Below are 21,729 nucleotides of genomic sequence, written 5' to 3'. Positions count from 1 at the left end.
TGGAGCCAGGCAGGCCACCACTCACCCCTAACAGAGGCCTGGAACCCACTGTCATCGTGTCCCAACATGTCCAGGCTCCATCTGCCACCCGATGTGTCTGGAGCAACCGCCCATGATTCATCCCAGCCGTTAGGGCACGTGGCTTCGGGGTGAGGAGAGACTTCCCAGGGCCAGACCCAGCAGGTGGATGGCACCCCTGAGGGCCACACCTGGCCCGTGGGTAGGAGTGATGGGGGACTCCTGGCTACAGTCTACCCCACCTCCCGTCCCCTGGATAAGCAGCAAGGCAGAGGCCAAGACAAGGACACGTGAGATCATGCTGTGCGCACGGGCCTGGCGCACAGCAGGCACTTGTCTTAGCCTCGTTCACCCAGAGGCAGGCTCTGGTCCCAAGACTCCAGGGCAAGGAGTTTATGCTGGAGGTGATCCTGGGAAACACAAGCAGGGGAGTGGGGATGTGAGGCAGAGGATGGGAGGCAACTGTTCAGGGAGGGTAATCAAGGAAGAAAAGAAGGGCTCCATTCCAGCGGGACTAATGGGAGACAGTGTGGAACACGCACCTCAGGGTCCCCGACTGCACGGTGAGGGAGCTGGGGTATTTATACACCAGCTCTGCACAGTCTTTGGTTGAGGGCTGCTCCAAATTCTGCTGGCTCTCTGGCCTGCTGTTCACCGCTCTGGAGGCTGGAGGAAGGCCTCAGGCAGAGCAAGGCAGGTGCTGCAGCTGGGAAGTGGTGAGGTCGAGGGCATACAGGCAGGGCACCAGTAGTTTCAGCTGGGTTCTAGGCCAAAGGCATCACGTGCTCTGTGAGCTGCAGACTGTTCCTTTCCCATCTGACAGAGCCTGGAAGAGGCGAGTGGAGTTCCCGAGGCCGTGCAGCAGCTGAGTGACTATCAGGCCTGTCTGAACCCAGCGCTGACTCAGGACACTGTAACCCATGTGCCCGGCACCAGGCAGAGCACACACCTGAGTGGCCTCCCTGAGCCCCGTGATGGTCCCTCCTTGGCCTTGCACGGGGTTAACTGGAGTGGATCTGCCTCTCCTGTAGGACGGGGCCTCCCCAGCTCCCCACAGACCCACAGGCTACAGCTGTAGCCACAAGGGGCACACGCAGGCCATCCTCTCCCGCTCCTTTCCTAGCCCAAGCCCCTGACCCCTCCCCCTGGTTCCCCACCCCCAGCACCTCTGGCCCATCTTCTTGAGGTCCACCTCTGAGTACCTCCTGCCCTGCTCCAAAGCCTCCCATGGCTCCTTGCTGCCCTCGGAGAAACTGCAGACCCCTTAGCCTGGAGCGCAAGGCCCTGGGGTCCTTCCTGAGCTGATTTCCCCTGCTCTCCTCCTTATTCCAGGCCCCTTGCCTCTCCACCGTTCCCTGTCCTGCTTTTCCTTTTGCTGTTCCCTCTCTCTCGAATGCCCTTCCCTGCAACACCCTGCATCCAATCCCTGTCTCCCTCAGGCCTACTTCAAATGCCTCCTCTTCTGCAAGGTCCTTCCTGATTTGTCTTATTTGCTGGCAAGTGAGTCTCCCCTTCCTGAAATCCTACACCCCACTGTCAGCTTCTATCTGCCCAGCTATTTTAGCGGGGACCCCCTTGGGCTTCTTGAGGGCCTGGTTCATCTTTGTACATTGCCACCCCAGCACCCACTGTTGCGCATAGTACACAGCAGGTGCTCAATAAGAGTTTACCAAAGACGTGATGGCAAGGGGAGCTGGGAAGGGCCACCTCTCCTTTTTCAGTTTCTCTGCCGCTCTCTGGTGCCCCTGGGTTGTTCTCAGCCTGCCGGGGCCTGTCCACTCTCCAGAATGGCCTCTACCCAGCCCTGTCAAAAATCCCTGAGCTGTGTCCCCCCAGCGTCACACGAGCTCTCACCTAATGCACTCATTCATGCACTCGTGTGCGTCGGCTAATGTATTACCCCTCCCGGGGGTACGGGGCCCTGGCCACGTAGGCAAGTGTGCTCTGAAGGCCTTCAGTGGGGGACTGTCTCTCTCTCTCCTGCCCTGTTTTCACTCTCCCTTTTCTGCTGCCTCCCTCCCTCCTCCCTCCCTCCCTTCCTTCTTTCTTCTCTTCCTTCCTTCTTTTCTCTCTCCCTGTTTCATTTCTTTCTTTCCACTGTCTTTCAACATTTATTAAGAACCGACTGTGTGCCAGGCACTATCCTGGGCACTAGAGGCCGATTGTGTCAATAAGACTCACTCTCCATCCTGGAGGAGCCCACCATCAGGGCCTCGCAGACAAGCAAATCCACAGTTTGGGCCCTGGGTGAGCACCGCTGAGATGGGGGAGCCCGGAGGCCCTAAACTAGCCCAGGCTGTCGGGGAAGGATGCCCAGAGGATGCGGCAGAGCTTGCCTTGAAAACATGTGGCAATGTTAGGCCTGCAAAGGGAACAGCATGGACAGTAGAAGGAACAGCATGGACGAAGCCACAGAGGTGTACAGCGTCCCCCCAAGAGCGATGGAGACCATGGAGGCCTCGGAACAGAGGACAGCCTCCAGCTGCAGGTGGAGGGCGGCTGGTAGGGGCGAGCCTGGGAGAGGAAGGTGAGGAGGGGGTCCAGGTGAAGGGCAGAGGCCTGACCAAGGGCAGGGACAGAGCGTGGAGAGTAAGTGTCTTGGGGCTGCTGTAACAAAGCACCACAAACCGGGTGGCTTAAAACAACAGAAATTTATTCTTTCACAGTCTGTAGGCTAGAAGTCTGAGATCAAGACGTCAGCAGGGCCATGTTCCCTCCGAGACTCTGGGTAGACTCCGTCATCGCCTCTTCCCAGCTTCTGGAGGTGGCCGTCGGCTCCTGGCGGTCCTTGAAGTGCAGCTGCGTCACGCGGTTCTCTGCCTGGCTCCACACGGCATTCCACGTCTTATAAGGACACTAGCCATGTTGGATTAGGGCCCACCCTGATGACCACATCTTAACTGGATTACATGTACAAAGACCCTATTTCCAAATAAGGTCAGTCATCGGGAACTGAGGGTTAGGATTTCACATATTTTTTAGGGGATACAAGTCAACCCGTAACAGAGAGGAACAGTGCCTCCACTGACTTTCCCCCCGGGGCAGCCATGACCCACCCTGGCTTTCACATGCCAGGTTTACAGGCGCCTGGGGTCGCGGGTGCCCCCAGCCCCCACCGGCCGGGAATATCAGGAGTGGCCAAGACCAACTTGGCACCATGGCGCCCTCTGCTGCTCAGATGTAGCAAGAGCAATCTGGCTCCCGCAGGCTACAAGCTTGGAGACCACATACATTTTCAGCAGTGGAAGAGACCTCAGCCCTGAGGCTGAGGTGGCCAACTGGAATGGCGCTGAAGGTCTGGAGGCCACGAGCATCATCCTGGGCATCTGACTGACCTGGGTTTGCATCCCGTCTCTATGGCTGCCTGGCTGGGTGACCCTGGGCTGGTTGCTCAGCCTCTCTGTGTCTGGGTCGCCTCCTCAAGGGAGCAAAGGGAATTGTGCACGTCCCACATGGCACAGAGCTGAGCAACAGAGTGGTTGTTCAGTATCTAGCAACTACTTATTAGTAAAATATTAATTATGTTAATAAATGAGTCAATAACTACAACGCTCTTAAAACAAACCAGGCCGATCGTAAATGCTAATAAGATAATTTATATTCTTGGCATCTACTATCTGCCAGATTTGTTCTCCTTGGATCCCTAAGGGCCTAGAAGTACCAATATTAATAATAATAAATAATGTAATAATATATAATATTACTATTGGCATTTCTAGGCCCTTAAGTGTCCAAGGAAATATACTTATGGGGTTCCACAAACCCCGGACATTATCATATTGCACTAAGTCATGTGTATCTTTGATTAATAAAAGGAGGGCGGATTATCTTATGAATTTGAGGTCAGTAACATCTTTTCCTGTGAATAGTCAGCTATTGTCAGTTTTATTTAATTATTTATTTTTGCCTAGTTCTCTCCACATGAATTAAATAAAGGCTTCAAGGGTGTGCCTATTTCTTGCTTCAAAGAACATTATGAGGGTGTAGGCAGCGGCTCCAGGCGGCTGGCGGGGTCAAACCTCTCCCAGCCTGATCAACCTTTCTGGTTGCCAGGGACGGAGGAGTTTCCTGGGATGTGGGAACCTTCAGAGCTAAAACCAGGACAGTCCCAGGAAGCTGAGACAGTTGGTCACCCTAACCCCTTTCCACTCTGCTTGGACAAGAAGCTCATTCCCAGGAGGAAGATTGACTCAAGTCCAGTAAGGGTTAAATGCTGACTGATCAGGCTTTGAATTCTGGCTCTGGTACTAATTAGCTGTGTGACCTTGGGTAGGTCACTTAACCTCTCTGAACTTTAGTTTATAAAGCTGAGATGATGTAGATATTCAGATAAGGTGTGCAAGCACTTGGCTTGGAGCCTGGCACAAACAGGTCTCCAATAAACAATCACTTGGCTGTGGTTTCTGCCTTTCGCGTCTGGCTCCTGGTTACAGACCAGAGTCCTGTGCCCCAGAAAGGTCCCCCATCCCCTGTGGAGGCTGAGGGAGGCAGGTGGTTAGAGCTGCTGCATTCCCATCCTGGTTGGTCATACCCAACCTGCCTTGGTTGCTTGGCCGCCATCTTCCTCCCTGGACATGAGCTCCAGCAGGGCCTCGGCTGACTTGCTGGCTGCTGGCTGCTCGGGGCCAGCTCAGGGCTGGAGGGCACAACAGATACCTGATGAATACCAAATATTTTTTGGATTAATTAAACTGAATCGCGGGGTGGAAGGGGGAAACCCAGGGCCTGGGTAGGGCTGGACCACAAGCAGACAGTGAGGCAGCCTGGAGTGGTCAGTGGGGAAAGGGGGCAGGCAGGGAGGGGGTGAACAGGCACTGGAGATGGAAGGGGTTTGGGGTCCCAGGGAGATGGTTTAGTTCTGGGTCTGATACGTCCCGCAACGTGACCTCGGACAAGTCCCTTCCACTCTCAGAATGTCAATTCGCACATCTGTAACGTGGGACGGTAATTGTGCCTACCTCAGAGAGTTATCGCGAGGATTAATGAGATTGCACAAGGAACTCTTAGCCTGGGCCCAGGCTGCTCAACGCTCCACTGAGAGCTCTCCATCTCCCTGTCACACACACACACACACACACACACACACACACACACTTGGACTCTATCTGGATCCGGCCATACACTCCACCCTCCCCAGCCCTTGCTCCAGTCCTACCACTTATTTCCTGTGTGACCTTGGCTAAGTGACTTTCCCTCTCTGAGCTCCCTTCCTCATCTCTAGCACGAGATTATAACAGTCCCCACATTGCTGAGTTTTGATGAAGATGAACTGAGATAACACCCACAAAGTACTTAGTCTAGTGCCAGGCACATAACCAGAGTTCAACTGGAATAAGCGACTAGTATAGCCCCCGGATGATCACACAAACACACACACACAGGCTCTTCCGGGTCTTGGTAGCTCATGGGGTCCTTCAACCACACTGGGCTTCAGCATGTGACAGGTGCACACCCAACCCTGCCACACCCCTGGGCTCTGTCCCACAGACACACTCACACAGGTGCCCACGGTGCTCTCCTGGGGTCCCCCAGTCTGCACCAGTCACCACCCGCCCGGGCCCAGCCAGTCAGCACCACTGAGGCTGATTAACAAAAACACAACATCAAATTCCTTTACTTCCGAAGCCTCCCCTTTAAGGGGAGGCAGGAAATAGAACATTCTTTTTTGGAGGGAAGGGGATTTAATAAAAAAAGCTATAATTAATCAAATACTGATCTCAGGCCCGGTGTGCTGTGGGCCCAGTCCTGGCCTGCCGTGTCCCTGCAGGAGCCCCACCTCACCCCGGGGCGGGGGTGGCACCAGGAGGGGCTTGGGGAGGCCAGCGGGCCCTGCCTGGCCCCTCCTCAGCGAGAGAGCAGGCAGGGGGGCCTCCGGGCAGGCGGGATGTCACCACTGCAGAAAGTCCCGAACGAACTTCCAGAGCTTGGTGACCCACAGGTTGACGCCGAGGTCCATCAGGTACTGGATCTCGGGCGTGAGCATGCGGCGACAGAGCTGCTCGTGACGCTGCCCGATGCTCTTCTTGAGGTTGTAGCCCAGGATGGACTTGGCGCCCAGCGGCTGCCAGGGCTGCATGGCCGCGTCCTGGATGGCGGCGGCGTCCACGGCGCGGCCCCCGTCGATGCAGATGCGCCGCATGCGCTCGTTGGCGCGCCGCAGGGCGGCCACCTCGCGGGCCATGCGCTCGCGCCCGAACGCCTCCACCTTGCGCCAGAAGCTGGCGTTGAAGTGGCGGTAGAGGCGCGCGTCCAGCACGTTCCAGGCGGTGGCGCGCCGGTACAGCTCGCCCGAGAGGCGCGGCACGGCGGGGTCGCGGCGCGCGTTGAGCTTGAAGTAGAGCACGTCCTCCAGCTCCCAGCACAGCAGGTCCTTGAGCAGCACCAGCGACTCGTCGAAGTACTCCTGCAGGAGCACCAGGTGGAAGCGGCGCTCCACCTCCAGGATGTGCTCCTGCACCTGCGGGCTGCCCGGGTCCAGGCCGCTGTCGTAGCCCAGGTCGAAGAAGAGCAGGTTGCGGAGGTAGTGGGCGTTGTAGCCGTTGGGGTCATAGTAGCGATCCGGGTCCTGCAGGAACTCGGCCAGCTTGTCCTGGCTCGAGAGCTTCCACGTGAAGGGCACCACCGAGCCGAAGTAGTGGAAGGAGGACTCGAAGAGGCGGGCGGGGTCGCGGAGCACGGTGATGAAGGTGGCGTTGGGCGGCACGAGGCCCCGCACCTCGTCGTAGTGGAAGCGCATGTGGTTGCAGATGATGTTGAAGCAGGCGCCGGGCCGGTAGTCCTGCACCAGGCTGCGCGCGAAGAAGGCCGGGTAGTCGAAGTCGTTGCGCCCGTTGGGGAAGGCGAACTTGAGCCCGTGCTTCTGGCCGAAGCGGAAGAGGATGTTGAGCAGCGTGCTGCTGGCCGTCTTGTGCGTCTTCATGAACACGATGTCCCGCCGCGGCTGGCACCCTCCCGCCGAGCCATTGGCCCGGGTCCCCGTCTCTGGCTCACTCGGGGCGGGGGAGCAGGGTGCTGTGCCCTCCGGGGTCCTGCTGGGGATGGAGAGGTGGGGAGAGCTGCAAGGGGCTGCCCGGGCCCTGGGGACTAGACAGCAGGGTTGTTGGGGACAGTGGTGGCAGGGGAGCCGGGACGGGGGACCAGCCTGGCGTGGTTTGGCCTCTCTGGCCTCACTTTCCTCCTCTGTGAAATGGGGAAAACAACAGGCCCTATTGGTGGTGGTGGTGTGAGGTCAAAGGGACGAGCATGCATGTTCTTGTCTCCTTCTTGGCCACCGCATCTACATTTATCAGGAATTAGCTTCAGGTTGCACCACAGGAAATTTTTTAAGCCCCAAATGGTCAATTATCAGCAATTTCTTCTAGTTCAATTTATTACCACCAACTAAGGGCCCAGGCTGTGCCAGGCCTGGGCTGAGCAGCCCAGTGGGGAGGTGGGATGGCCTCAGGGTTAGGAGCCAGGCTTAGAGGCAGACCCCAGTTTAAATCCAAACCTTGTGCCCGCTGAGTGCTCGTGGACAAGTCACTCCCACCTTCCAGCCCAGTTGGAGCCTCAGTGATGATGATCCGAGCCTTGTACACAAACGTTATTATTTGATTCTCATGCTCCATGAGGCAGGCTCTGTTATTATGCCCATTTCACAGATGAGGACGCTGAGGCCCAGGGTTACACAGTGACTTCTGCCTGGCACAGCATGGTGCAGGGTGCCCTTCACCCCCACCCCTCAGCCGCCCAGGAGGGCCACTCACGTGGAGGCCAGGCCAGCATGCAGTGGGGGGACAGCGTAGGAGTAGAGCAGCAGCAGGAAGCTGGTGAAGAGTGCTCCCAGCACCAGCCCCTTGGCCATGGACTCCCAGCGCTTCTTCTGCGGCAGCGGCATCTCAGACACCTGTGGCGGGCACAGAGCAGGGCAAGCATCAGGAGGCCGGCCCCAGGGAGCCTCCACTGCTGCCCCAGGCCTAGATGGGCTGAGGGGCAGCCTTCGACATTGGGACTTGCCTTCGCCAGCTCTGTGGCCCCCCAGCAAGGTCCAGACAGGGACAGAGAGACAAACACATGGGGAGACACAGCCGTGGGGCTGCAGACAGAGCCGGTGGGCGAAGCCAACACAGAGAGAGGTTGGGGACTGGGTCAGGAGAAGGTTCTACTGCCTGGTTCAGTTTTAATTTTTAAGCTGAGTGGCGGGGCGGATACACGGGCATTCATTAGTTTATATTTTATACCTCATAATGAAACCATTTCCTAGGAATGAAAAGAAGACCCTCTCCCAGTGCCCTGTCTCCCCAGGCCTGGGGTCAGGGCAGTCTACAGGGAGGGCCCAGGGGCTCCCCAGAGCCTGAATCCCTCACCTTTCAGAAGGCCCAGACAGTCCCACCCGTCCCCTGTGCCACCCTTCCCAGCTGCCCAGGGAGGGGCCAGGGCTCCTCATCTCTCTTCACTGGCCCTGTGCCCCTGGGTCTGTAGGGAAGTCAGGTGGAGAAACTGGGGCTCCGAGTGAGGAAGGAGAAGGCTCAGGTCACACAGCTAGCCAGGCCTCTGCCCACACACCCACCTCCTCTCCATTGCTAGCAGGCAGGGCTGCCCAGGTAAATCTGAATTTCAGATAAACAACAAATAAATTGGGTTTTTTTAGTATAAGTAAATCCCAAATACTGTATGGGACATACTTATACTAAAAATTATTCAGTGTTTACCTGGAAATCAACTTTAACGGGGTATCCTGGTTTTTTGGTTGTTTTTGGTTTAGGGGGAGTTTTTTGGTCTAACTGTGACACCCTATCAGCAGGGACTGAGGATGAGCTGAAATGGGGGCAGTTCATGCTGAGGGACGGGGTCCAGGGGAGGGCTGGGGCTCAGGGGGCCTTCCCACCTCCCCTTAGCTACAAGGCCAAGGCACAAAACTTTCCACTCCTGTTCCGGTGCATGCTGCACAGGGCCCTGAGGCCACGAGAGGTCACGCGTGCTGCCCCGTGACCACATGCACAGCACATCACCACACGCACGGCACCTCACCACTATCCCTGGGGGCAGAGGCCAAACAGCCCGCCTGGAGGAGGACCCCACACACTTCCCCCTGGAAAAGTTATTCATGGCACCCACAAACCCTTCCCAGAGAAGGGTTCCTCCAGGCCCATGCCACCAGCCAGCGCCAGTCCCTGAATCCTCTGCTCATCATCCAGAAATTTCCCCTCACAGGACGGGACATGAAGAAGCAATTTGCTGAGGAAGAAACTATACAAGAGGGAACTTGGCCTCCCTCGTGAAATGACATATCCCCGTTCACTCTTAGGTGGGCAAGGTGAACAGGATCAAGGGTGGATGAGAATGTGGAAGTTTCCAGAGGGCAGTTCTATCAAAGGAGGAAGGTACAAGCTCTCTGAATTCCAACTAGTCTACGGAAACTCTTGGACAAAGTCACACATGCAAGGGTGTCATGGCAGCTTGGTCAGAAATAGAAAAAAATGAGAAACAATCTCAGCGACCATCAGCGGGAGATCGTCACACAAACCAAGGCCCGTTCCCAGATGGAGTCACCTGTACTTGTTCAAAAAAACAAGGTGGAGCCAAGTGGACCGGCTCAAAAACACACCATAATCTATTAATATGAAAAAAGAAAGTTCCAGAACACTATGCCTCCCAAATCCCCATATATGTATATAGGTAAATACACATGTAGGCCCCAAAAAACCAACTGGAGAACAGTATTCTGGATTTTAACAGTGGTCTCCTCCCATAGCTGGGGGAGGGGTATATAGGGAATGTTTTCCATATTATACATTTCTGTAATGGTTGCATTTTTTTAAAGGAGTATGAATTACTTTTTTAATCAGAAAAAGGCAATAAAATGAATTTGATATATTTAAATAATTGATCATAAAGCTTGGAATGTGGGGTAGGCCTGCCAGGCGAGGTCTGGCCATGGAGGGGCCCCAGGTGGGGGAGGTGCCCAGCTCAGGCTCTGGAAGCCCCCGGCCTTGTATCAAACACAAGAACCCCTTGGGGCCTCAGTTTCTCATCTGTAAAACGGGGAAGCTGGTACGCCCCCTCGCTGGCTCTTCCTGAGAGGGCTGACAAAACGACTAGCACATAATTTTCGCTCAAAGAGTGTTAGCGGCTCCCCTCCTGAGCCTCCGGGGACCTGCTCCGGGCCTCTGTCTTTGTCACCCTCAGGGTGGGCCCCCCTGAACAAGGAGTGGCTGCAGGGCCCCCCACCAAGCACAAACGGCCCCATCAGCCTCCTGCTCCCCAGGGGCCCGGCGGAAAACAGGGCAGAGCCCTGGGCCAGGCGAGAGCCTCAGACTCGGGGCCAAACCCTGAGGGGGGCCCTGGGCCTCAGTTTCTCTGACTTTAAAATGGGGGGGTTAGGCTTCCTGCCCTCCCTAAATCCCCAGGGCCCACCCCCACCCCAGCAGCCCCACTCACCAGGGAACTTTCTGGAACTCTGAGGGCTGAGGGCACAGGCTCTGGGGAGGAGGCCAAGCAGCAGGGGGCAGATCGGCCTCCCAGAACCACCAATCAGGCACCACCTGGCCCCGCCCAGGACGCCCCCTCCCCCGCATCACTGCTTCATTCATTCATTCATTCATTCATTCATTCTCTCACTCAGGCTTCCTCAGACCGTGCCAGGCCCTGCCAGCTGCCAGGCCCTGGGCTGTCTCACCCCTCTGGCTTCTCTTTTGAGCCCCTGCTATGGGCCAGGCCCTAGAGGTGGGCTTCTCCAGAACATCTCATTGACTCCGCTCAGCTATCCCAGGAGGCAGACCCCACTGTCACCCCCATTTTGCAGAGGGGGAACCTGAGGCTCTGAGAGGTAACGTGACTTGCCCAAGGTCACTCAGCAAGGCAGGGGCGGAGCTGGGATTTGAGCCCAGGTCTGTCGGCCTCCAAACAGCAGCTTTCAGCTTTGTCCATGGCAGCCCTGCCTGGCGTGTTCAGGCCCAGCCCTGAGCCCGAGGGAAGGAGGACGTGTGCACCGGGGGGTTCCATCACAGAAGGCCGAGGCACGGCTGGGGGCTCTGTCCCAGGAGCACAACAGGGTCTGGCCTCTGTGGGCTGGGCAGCCAGGATGAGGGCAGGGAAGCAGAGGGGCCCTGCTGGCTGGTGTCTCCTGTGCTGGCAGCCTGGGGCATCCAAGGCTGGCAGTTCCCTTCCTGCCTGGCCTCTGTGAACTTGGGCATGTCGCTCACCCTCTCTGAGCCTCCGTCTCCACACGTGCACGATGGATACGCAACAGTAAGATGGGGGCAGACAGGGCCCTTCGTGGTCATAGGCAGAGCCCCTGGATAGATGGAGGCCCAGAGAGGGGCTGGCTGGCAGCCAGGAGGCTGGCTAGAGGGAAAGTAGTCATGAGGCTGTGAGATTTGAATGAGAGAACACATGTACACCGGCGGAGATCAATATATATTAATTATTATTATCACTATTAACCAGGGCCCAGTCCTAGTTCATGGGCCCGGGCATGTGGGAGGAGGGATCCCTTCCGTGCCCAGCTGCAGGCCAGCCTTGTCGTGACTCATCCCTGAGCGCTCCAAGCCTGGCACCTGGTGAATGTTTGATGAATGACCCCCATGACCCTCAGGGCAGAACGTGGCCAGGGCTGATAATGTGCGAGAGCTACATGTGTGAGTCACACATGTGAGAGCCACATGGGGCCAGCACCTTGGGACCAGAGTCCTGGGTTTGAATCCCAGTTCTGCTGCTTCCTTGCTGTGTGCCCTAGGCAAAGCTGTGCCCCTCTCTGGGCCTCAATTTCTCCTCCAAAATGATGATACCAACTTTCCTTCCATCACAGGGTACTGTGTGAATCCTCTGCATCCCACAAGGAAAGTGCCCAGCAAGAGGCTGGCACAGAGCAGACACTCACTGAGAATGGGCTGCCACTACTGTTACTATTATCATTATCATTACCGTCCCAGGGTCCCAGTCATGGCCTCTTTGAGATGTGTGCCCACTGGCCCATGATGGAGGCTTCCAGGCAGCTGACAGCCCCAGGTCCAAGGCCATGGGATACCAAGGACAATCTCAGCGTGGCCTGAGCCTCGCAGCCTCCAGTCTGGAAGATGGCACAGCAGGGAGGCTCAGAGAGCGCAGGGCCACCCTCAAGGTCACACAGCACAGCAGCATCAGAGACAGGACTAGAACCTGGGTCTCCTTCCTCTGCCTACAGTGCTGACAGTCCCAGGCACTCAGGGCAGATGGTCCCCCCTCCATAGCCCACCCCATCTATTCTTGCCCTTCTGGGTTACCCCAGCCACATCACCTCCATCTGTGCCGATGGCTGGCTCCATGGCAGGCCCAGCAATCCTCCTGCTTGGCTAGACCAGCACCCTCCAGGCAACGAAGGAGAAACAGGACTCATCCCCCACAGTGTGCACACAGGGAAACCAAGACCAGGATGGTAGACCTTCTGGCCTAGAGCATCATCACCAGGCAGATCTCAGTCCCAAGATGTCCTGCTCCCCCAGCGACCCCTGTGCAGGGGTGGAGGAAGCACACTCACCTCGGGTCCTGGCTGGCTGCCCTTTCCTTCTCCCCACCTGAGCCACCTCTGACTGCCAGGCTGCCTCTGCGGTCACTGGGAAACAGGAACGCTCCAATGACACCCAGCAGTGTGCTGGCTCCCTCAGCTCCCGCGGGTGTGAATATTCATGAGTTCTTTCTCTGGGGACAGCAGGTGGCATGTCTCTGTACCCTGCAGGTGCTGTCCTGGCCCTCTGCCCCCTGAGTGGCCCCCGACCCTCTCTGGACCCCAGCAGTGGGGCAGCTCCTTCATCCAGGGGCTCAGCAAGGTCCCGGGTGTCCTTGGGCCAAGGACACAAGCAGCCGCAGAGCCCTGCAGAGAGCCAGAGACAGGCTCAAAGGCCACAGGAGGGGCGGGGAGGCTAACTGGCTCCAAGTCCACGGAGTGGGGGATGGGGGCGGGGAGGCAGGTGCGTCTGGGTGGCTAATTGCTCCTTAAGTCACATCTCATTTAAGTCTCAGGCTGCCCTGTGCATCAAGCAACACCATTAGCCTACTCCCCAAGTGAAGAAACCAAGGCTCGGAGAGGTGAACTCACCTGTCCAAGGTCACACAGTTAGCAGAGGGCAGACAGAGCCAGACAGAGTCCAAACTCGGACTTGCCAAACTCCAGGGCTTAAAGATGCTGAGACACAACCAGAGACCAAGGTTTGTCTAAAATCTGTGGGAGCCCAGAGAGCGAGCAAGGCAGCCTGGAAGGCCTCCTGGAGGTGCAGCACCTGACCAGGGCTGGAGAATGAGTCTGATGAGATTTCACCTCTCCGAGCTCCAAGTCTTTCATCAAGGAGATAGAGTACGAGATTTTCCTGTCCAGCCTCCACCCCCGTGATGCTGCTCCTTCCCAAGGTCTCGGCAGGAAGAGGCAGTTCTAGGGGCTCTGGCCCTAACCCCCTGGGGCCTTCCAGCTCAGCCCAGGCACTGGGATCTCTGGCACCCCGCTCTTAACTGGGTTCAGGTCTGTCCTCTCTCAGCCTTGCCCGTGAACGGAGGGCGCCTAGAAAAGCAGCCCCTCATCCTTCCTTCAGCACTGATGCCCAGGGCCCCCACTGTGGCTGAGGCACGGGGCTCTAGGGATCCCGGTGTCACCATCAATTAATAATAGTCATTATTGTGGCCGTCGTTTATCCAACACTGAGCACTTTCATAGGTTGAACAGCTGCCAACCCCTCCCAGGGAGCAGCAAGCATCCGACACTTTGCTCTGAGCGCCCTTTCCCCCAAAGCCCTGCTCAGCCTGGGAGCAGCCCCACGCATCGATGAGATACCAGAGCTTAAACAGCTCCAGGGGGGCCGGAGTTCGGATCTGTCTGAGTGCCAGATTGGCTTCGAGGCATGGGAGAGTTATTTTATCTTTTCTGGGCTGAGACAGCTTGAGGACAGATGTATGGGGGTGAGTCAGGGCAGAGCTGGCATCAAAGAGCAGGGATGGTGGTTTATGAGCGTGGACTCTGGACCAGAGTTCGGCCTCATGCTCAGGACTTCCCATGCATCACGTACCCTCAAAATCCTCTCAGGGAGCCCCTGTTATCACCCCTACATTACAGAGGAGTGAGCTGAGGCTCAAGGGGAGAAATGACAAGCCCAATATCACAGCGGGGTAAGAACCTTGTCCAGGTGGGAACGGAGGTCAGGCTCTTGAGCACGAGGTGAGATCATGGGTGGGGTGGGAAGGCGAGTAAAGAGCCACATGAAGCAAAGCTTTCCAGAGTAGAGAGTGTGGATGGCGGAACCTGCTCCTCCAGCCCTGCGAGAGGAGTCTCTTCCCAGAGTATCAGTGACATCAACTCTGGCTTGTTCTCCCCCAACCGAAAAACAAATTTTTTCAAATTATAAAAGCAGTACATGCTCACTGAAAAAAAATTCAGACAATTACAAAAAAATGCAAAGACGACGATGAAAAGAGCCTCATCCCCAGAGGTTACCACCCTTAAAGCTTTAGCACAAGCCTCCTCACATGTTTTCCTGTCTATATATCCTTATAGATGGTGGAAGGGGTCTCTTTTGGGGAGCACATTTTGTTTTTAACTCTTTCTTTTCACATATCAATAGATGGTGGACGGACATCTTTGTCTGACCACAGTGAGTTTTAGATTGATCTGTTCCACAGGTGTTTACTGAACACCTGCACTGTGGCCAGCGCCGGGGTTCCTGACGCCAGGTGCTCCGAGCTCGGGGCTCGCAGTCCTGGGGATGAGAGAAAGGAGCAGATAGCTGCAGGTGCTGTGATGGAGGACGCATTGGCCAGGCTTGCTGGAGCATAGAGAAAACATCTGATCCAGCCCGGGAGGCGGGAGGGGCGTGGTCAGGGAAGCTTCCTGGGGTAGGGGGCTCCGGTGGCAGAAGCTGCTGTGTATTTCCCGATTTCCAAAGGCACTTTGTTCCCTTTTCTCCCTGGACACACGGCTAAACTACATTTCCCATCCTCCCTTGCAGCTCAGTGTCCTCATGTGACTGAATTCTGGCCAATGGGATGTGAGCAGAATGGCAGCTGAGGAGGTTAAGTGGGCGGGCCTTCTCTGGGGTCTACTTTTCCCATCTGCTGGATGAATGGAGCGGTCTCTAAGGATCTGGAGGTGGGCATGGCCATGAGATGGGAGGAGCCTGGGTCTCTGCATAACAGCTCACTGAACACCCAATTGGATTTCATGAAATGCCAACTAAACTGTCATTGTGTTAAGACATTCAGAATTTGGGGCTTATCTGTTACAGCAGCTAGCATTGACTAATGCACCTGTTACCCTAGAATGAGCCAGGCAGAGAGAAAAGCATGTGCAAAGGCCCAGGGCAATTGAGAAACTAATAAATGTTCAGCCTGGCTGGAGTGTCCAGTATTTGTGCATGTCAGAGGTTGGGTGGGCAGGGAAGACAAGAGACACAGCCAGAAAGGGGGCAGGGGCAGGTGGGACATGCAGGGCTTAGGGAAACATGCTAAGGAATCTGTCCTGGATCCTGTGGGCAATGGGGAGCCCTGGGAGGGTCTACTGAAGAGGAATGAAGAGGTAGGATTCCATCTGACTGCAGGATGAACTGTAGGGGAACTGTAGAAGGAGTGGGAGAAGCAGGCAGACCTCTACGGTGGTTGTTACAGCTGCCCAGGTGTGAGATGACCCGGACCAGGAGAAGGCCGGGGGATGGACTGGAGCTACCTGTAGGCCATGGCATGGACAGCATCTGGTGGGTGACTGGGTGTGGAGGAGGGGCAGAAAGAAGCCCTGTAGGAGTGACTGGCTGGCTGGGTGTGGAGCTAGTCCTTGAGTGGGGAAGGCTAAGAGAGGGGCGAGTTTAGTGTTGGGGTCGGGTGGGCGATGTCAGGTTCAGTTTAGGACACGTTGAGTTTGGGAGAGGTGTGAGATGCTCATAGAATGTCCAAAGGGCAGTAGGATCCCCTGCCTGGAGCACAAGAGGGAGATCTTGGGGGAGAGAGGTTGGGTCCCATGGGCACAGAGATGGGAGTTGAGGCCAGAGGTGTAAATGGAGTCACCAGGGAAAGAGTGAGGAAGGAGAAGAACCCTGCACTTACGGGAGCAGGGAGGGGAAGAGCCCTCCACAGAGATAAAGATAAAGGGCCTCCAAAGCCATTGGCTGCAGAACATTCTGTGGAACCACCGATCCCCATGAACCATTCCCTGTCTGATGGGCATCTGTGCTGTTTGCTCAGTGTGCACACATAGGAACAGGGCTCTGGGAGAGAAGGTGGTGGGTGAGGGTGTCCTAGGCTGTTTCTTGTAGCTGGAAAAGAATCTCATGGGGACACTGGAGGAGACTTTTAAGAGTGGAGCAAAAGGACTCTCCCTACAGTGCTCAGAGTGTGTATTTGACAACAACTATTACAGTTTTAAAAGAGCCCATCCTCAGATCTAGCAATTCCATCTGTGGGAATTTGTTCAAGGAAGATAATTTAACAAGAGATCTGAGATGGGGCACAAAGATGTTCATCGCAGTATTATTTATCAAAGGGAAAATAGAAACAACCTAAATGTCCAACAATAGGGGATGGTTAAAAATATTATGTGACATTCACGGTCTATTATGTACTCAAAATGATGTCCACAATACACAATGAAGTGAAAAATATATATACACACACACACACATATATACGTACAGACATATAATTTTGTTTTACAAAGAGTCTGTATTACTTTGGAAAAAAAAATAAAAAATGAAGATCTTTCCATTTTGAAAAATTGCAGTCTGGCTGGAGAAGGAGAGAAAAGCAGCTAGTCTGAACCAGGCCCCACCTCGCTGTGTGACCATGGTAGGCACGTTGCCCTCTCTGAACCTCAGTGTCTTGAGTGGGGAAAAGGCAGCAGGGGCCTGGGACAGAGAAGAAGCTGGGAAGTGTGGGCTGCACAGTTGAAGGTGCAGATGGGAGAGCTTGGCTCTTGGTCCAGGAGTGCTGGGGCAATGACTTGCATGGATCCAGAAGCTTCCTCACTTTGAGTCCCTCTGAAGCAGGGTGCTAGAGTAAAGATGGGGAGGATCACCCCGAGGGGCATTGCAGCTGGACCCTAACCTGCTGGCTTGCAGGACCACCTCCAAACTGTCAGCCCTGACATCTTGCTCCTGCTGCCCCCTTGACTGGGGAGTGGCTGCCTACTGGGTACCAGGCCTGGCAGCTGACTGAGAATAGGGCAATGTTCTTTGCTGATTCAGAAAGCACTTTTCAATCCTGCAGGGTTATCTATCTCTACTGTTTCAAAGGGCAACCACACCTTCGACCTCAACAGAACCTCCCAGTGTCACCTGCTAACCCAGGTGACAGGTGGGGAAACTGAGGCTCAGAAACTTGTGGAGGGGCTAAACGCAAAGTCAGAACTAGGAGCAGGCCCATAGCTCTTGCTGCTACACTGCCTTGTCTGGGCAAAACCACCACCCCTCCTGATGGCAGATCTGAGTCGCCTCAGAGCAGCTCTAACTGGGGAGTGGCGAAACACAGGATAACCAAGAAGTCAGTCACTTCTTCACGAGCTCCAAAATTACTGAGAACCCCGGAGGTGAGTATGTGGGAGTTGGCAATATCATTCTCTGTACCTTCTGGCATGACTGAAATGTTTTTTAAAGGAATGTCACCTACTTATTTGTGTAAAAATATTAACCATATACAGTCATGTGCCACAAAACAATGTTTTGGTCAATGATGGACCGTATATACGACAGTGGTCCCGTAAGATTAGTACCATGTAGCCTCGGTATGTAGTAGGCTATACCATCTAGGTATGTGTAAGTACCGTAGGGGAGGAAGAAATTTTCCTCTACCCTTCTAGGTTCTTCTGGCTGGTAAGAATTAAATCAAATGAGACAAATTAACAGGAGAAAAACAAACAAAAGTTTAATAACATGTATACATGGGAGAAACCCAGGAAAACCAAGTAACTCACCAAGATGGCCAAAGCCCTCACCTTAAATACCACCCTCAGCTAAAGACAAAAGATGTTGGGGGTGGGGAGAGTCAGGGACTTCAAAGGGAAGGAAATTCACAGGTGAAAAGGAGCAAAATTGGAAAACAAGTGTTTGGCCACACAGAAACAGAAGAACAGAGGGGAGCCCAACAAACAGGCTTTTCTAGGCTCCTCCCTGTCTGCCACCTAGTTCACGTGATGCTAAGGTGAGAGCCCTTCCTGAGACAGATTTTTTTTATCTGAATGATTTTAGGCAGTTAAAGGAGAAGTAACAAGACAAATTTTCTGAGTCTTTTGTTTCTTAAAAATCATCAGCCTAAAATAATCCTCATGTTAAAGAGAAACATTTTGGGGTGGCAAATTTTGTTCCCTCTCAGTACACTCTTATGATGTCCACACAACAACGAAATCACCTAATGATGCATTTCTTAGAATCTATCCCCATCGTTAAGCGACCCACGACTGTAAAGGTTTTAAAAAGGTGCAGAGCACTCGCTATGCACAATGCCCTGGATCTGCTCACCCGCCTCTCCACTCCTGGAGAGGCTGAGATGCTCTGGCTACGAATCCCGGCTCCACCACTCCCCAGCTGGGCAGCCTTGGGCAAGTGACTTCCCCTCTCTGAGCCTCAGTTTCCAAAAAATGGGGAAAATTGACCGTCTCAGGGGTTTGCTGTAAGGATCAAACGAGATGAGGCAAGCAGAGCCCTCTGCACACACCTCCAATTACTATCATAACCTTTCTAGACCCACCTGGCAAGAGAAGCAGGGCCCACCAGTGCAGACTCCTGAAAGGCCACCCTCCCCATCCAAGCACCCATATGCCCCATGCTCCAGACCCAATTCCCTAACCCCCGGATTTCACACCTGAGGAAACTGAGGCACAAATAGGGAAGGACTTACCTAAGGTCCCATGACAAGTCAGGGCACTGCTGAGACCAGGTCTGGGGGTGCCCAAGCCACACCTCATCTCTCCCCCGGAACTGGCAGGTGGAATAGAAGGTACCCCACTTCCTCCCAACCATCATTCCTGACCTGGCAATTCCCCCAGCCCCCCGGCCCACCAACCCCATGGGCACCTCAGCTCCATCCTGCCCTCCCTGTCTGGAGCAGGCCAGGCCTCCTAAAAGGGGCTGTCCATATTCCTCACCCAGTCAAAGCGAAGCAAGGAGCCCTTCACAAGCCCGCTGCCACGCCTGGAATTCCACCATCTGGGCATCAGTCTCCTAGGTTAATTACTGCCTCTTTCACTGGGCTGGCACTCAGTCCCTTCGAGCCCAGAGGAAGGGACCTGAGGGAACACACTCCTCCCTTAGTGGGTTACAGAGCATCAGACCCATGCCCATCGGATAAGGGGATGCGCGGGAAGCAGGTGGGCTCCTTTGTCCACAGGGAGCTTCCTTCAGGCGGGGCTCTGCCTGAGTGAGAAGCCGGGGATGAAGCAGCCCGAGGTGGCAGCTGGGAACAGGGCTCCGTTGTCTCTGCTCCCAGGGTAGCAGCCTGCCCACCCCCCGAGTGTCAGGCAGAGCTGGGATCCAGGGAGGCAAGGGGGAGGGGTCCTGAGCTAGGGGTTTGGGGCAGCTCAGGCAGATCTAAGGGGCTAGGACCCCAGAGGATCAGACAGGTCTTGGGCAGGGGTGGGGTCCTGAGACACGGGCCGGGGCAAGACTCCTATGATTTGAAGTCAACTCAGCCACCTTTGAACTATATGACCTTGGACAAGTCACGGAATCTCCCTGAGCCTCAGTTTCCCCCTCCAGATAGTGGGGATAGAAGCAATGCCTCCTTCAAAGGACAGGTACAGGACAGCAGCATTGGGGCTGTTCTGGCTCAGGTCTGCCCACAGCCTTACCCTGTCCAGACCTCAGTAAAAGAAGAGGTCAGATTCTCCCAACAGGACGGTCCTCCCGAGGATTTCCATGGCACCTGTCACCCTGGCAACCCAGATGATCAGATGTCAGGGCTGCCGCCCTCTCCCCCCGACTCGCTCCCACTGGTGTGGGTTACAGCAGCCAGATGTGCGCCCATCACCTCTCCTGCTGTAGGCAGGTGCGGAGGGGGCCCCACGGGGAAGGGACCACAGTCTTGCCCTGTGCTGTTTGGCACCAAGGGGGCAGATCAAGCTGGACTCCCTTCCTGTGCACTGGTCCAGGAAACAGGGGAACTCTTGGATTTCCTGTGGGACCCCTCCTGGATACCAGGGTTTGTCCTACTCCCACAAGCCTCTCCTTGGTGGCCTTGCCCCCTCTGTGGTACAGTGCAGGGCCTTCCTCAAGCAGAGGGGATTGTCCCTTACCCTGGCCCCCAGCCCCTGCTCAGACCACAGGTTCTGGGGAAGGCTGGTGGGAAGAGGGGAGATCCCTGCCCCTCCTCCCCCAAGGCTCAGGCCTTGTGTCCAAGATTAATCATTAATGGGCTCCCAGCTCCAGCCCCACCCACTGCATGGCCAGGGACTGGGAAAACCCTGAAAATGGGGGCCATGGGGAAAAAACCAAGGGCAGGAAGAGCACCAACCTCCGCCCTCCCTGGCCCGAGCCTGCCCACCCTCCAGCAGCCGCCAGGGGCACCCAGACCCCCGGAGCAGTAGTGTAGCACACCCTACCACTCAGCTCTGAGGGTCTGACGCCCGCAGTCCCAGTTTGGAGCTTGCAGCAGCGAAAGCCGGGACCCCAGGGGGTAGACTGAGGCAGGGAGCAAGCTGGTGGTGGGTGCTGGGCCCCCAGGACGTACCTTGTCCCCGTCCTTCTCGTGCTTAGCGTGCTGGCTCGGCCCCGGGCCGCGCCGCCCGGGCGCTTACTAAGCGGCGGGCCGTCCCCGCCGGGCCTGGACCATGCCCCCGCCCCCACCCCCGCCGCCACCGCCGCCGCCACCGCCGCACCCGCTCCGGCCAGGTGCGGCCGCCAGCCTGGCCCGGCCCCCGGCGCCGCGGCCAATGGGCGCCCCGGGTCCCGGCCCCCTCCTGGCCCCTCCGTGCCCGCCCAGGACGCACAGAAGCCGCATTCAGCGCGCCGGGGCGCAGCGCCGCGCCCCCGCCGCCGGCCCAACAAGGCGCGTTTGTCTCCGACGCGCCAACAGGGCCATTGTCCCGCCGCCGGACTCGGAGGCTCGGCCGAGCTTCCAGCCTGGGAGGGATTCGAGGGTGCCTGGGAAACGAGGTGGCGTGGTAATGGTGATGGGGGTGGTAGTGAGGGCAGTCCAGCTCTGGGGAAAAGGAGGCGTTTAGACTAGTTGCTGAATTTTTATTGGGGCTTCTGGAGCCCTGGGGATCCAACGGAAGGTATGGCCTCTTGCTTGAGAGTCCTTGCAAGCTGGAGACACACATTCTTGGTATTCGAAATGTGGATGAGAGGGGTGGGGCATGGTGCCAGAATCCTGAGGGAAGCTCAGGCAAGGGACGGATCTCCAACTGGTCACGCCCCTTGAAGGGCACCCATCAGGGCTGAGCACAGCACCATCAGCAGGTGCCCCATCAGGACGCACCTTTTCTAATCTGGGGTTTCCCTCCAGAGGAAACTGGTCCTTCCCAGAGAAGCAGGGCCAATGACAGGGACTAATGCCCACCTGGAGCCGGGAATGCTCAGCTCCAGCTGTGGGCAGTGCAAAACCAGTTGGCCACCCAGTGCAGCATGGGCCACATCAGAGCCCCACTGCCCCCGCCATTGCAGGGTGACTCCGGAATGGGGAAAATTCCACATCAGCATGGCTGCCAGGGACTTTTCCATTATCTCATGGGCTTCCTCTCCAGCCTTGCCCTGGCAACCCTGCCAAGGCCCTGGGATGCACATGCACTCAGGC

The 21,729-nt window shown here is 56.1% G+C and overlaps 1 protein-coding gene across 4 annotated transcripts; it reads right to left on the bottom strand.

Moving 5' to 3' along the window:
* Positions 1-5,604: 5,604 nt before the first annotated feature.
* Positions 5,605-20,742, bottom strand: GAL3ST1 (galactose-3-O-sulfotransferase 1). 4 transcript variants are annotated; one of them, XM_087423965.1, is made up of 3 exons: positions 20,665-20,742; positions 7,764-7,903; positions 5,605-7,049 (listed from the first exon to the last, which is right to left on the bottom strand). In XM_087423965.1, exons 2-3 carry the CDS (start codon positions 7,892-7,894, stop codon positions 5,906-5,908), a joined length of 1,275 nt encoding a protein of 424 aa, XP_087280091.1. In that variant the 5' UTR covers positions 7,895-7,903; positions 20,665-20,742; the 3' UTR covers positions 5,605-5,905. The 4 variants fall into 4 exon arrangements, with proteins under 4 accessions (XP_087280091.1, XP_004429837.1, XP_087280093.1 ...); XM_004429780.3 differs by having other exon boundaries at positions 5,605-7,046; XM_087423967.1 differs by lacking the exon at positions 20,665-20,742 and adding an exon at positions 19,787-20,637.
* Between the last annotated feature and the right edge of the window lie 987 nt (positions 20,743-21,729).

The sequence above is a fragment of the Ceratotherium simum genome, chromosome 35 (assembly GCF_057802395.1).
Source record: "Ceratotherium simum simum isolate JZ-2026a chromosome 35, ASM5780239v1, whole genome shotgun sequence".
In the NCBI taxonomy this organism is placed as follows: domain Eukaryota; kingdom Metazoa; phylum Chordata; class Mammalia; order Perissodactyla; family Rhinocerotidae; genus Ceratotherium; species Ceratotherium simum.
This window is presented reverse-complemented; position numbering and strand designations above follow the sequence as displayed.

Bases quoted from the DNA above. Each gene is read 5' to 3' on its own strand.
- GAL3ST1 (XM_087423965.1), bottom strand. From the start codon at position 7,894: ATGCCGCTGCCGCAGAAGAAGCGCTGGGAGTCCATGGCCAAGGGGCTG. The intron at 7,050-7,763 runs GTGAGTGGCCCT...CTCCATCCCCAG, and splicing joins CATGCTGGCCTGGCCTCCAC to CAGGACCCCGGAGGGCACAG.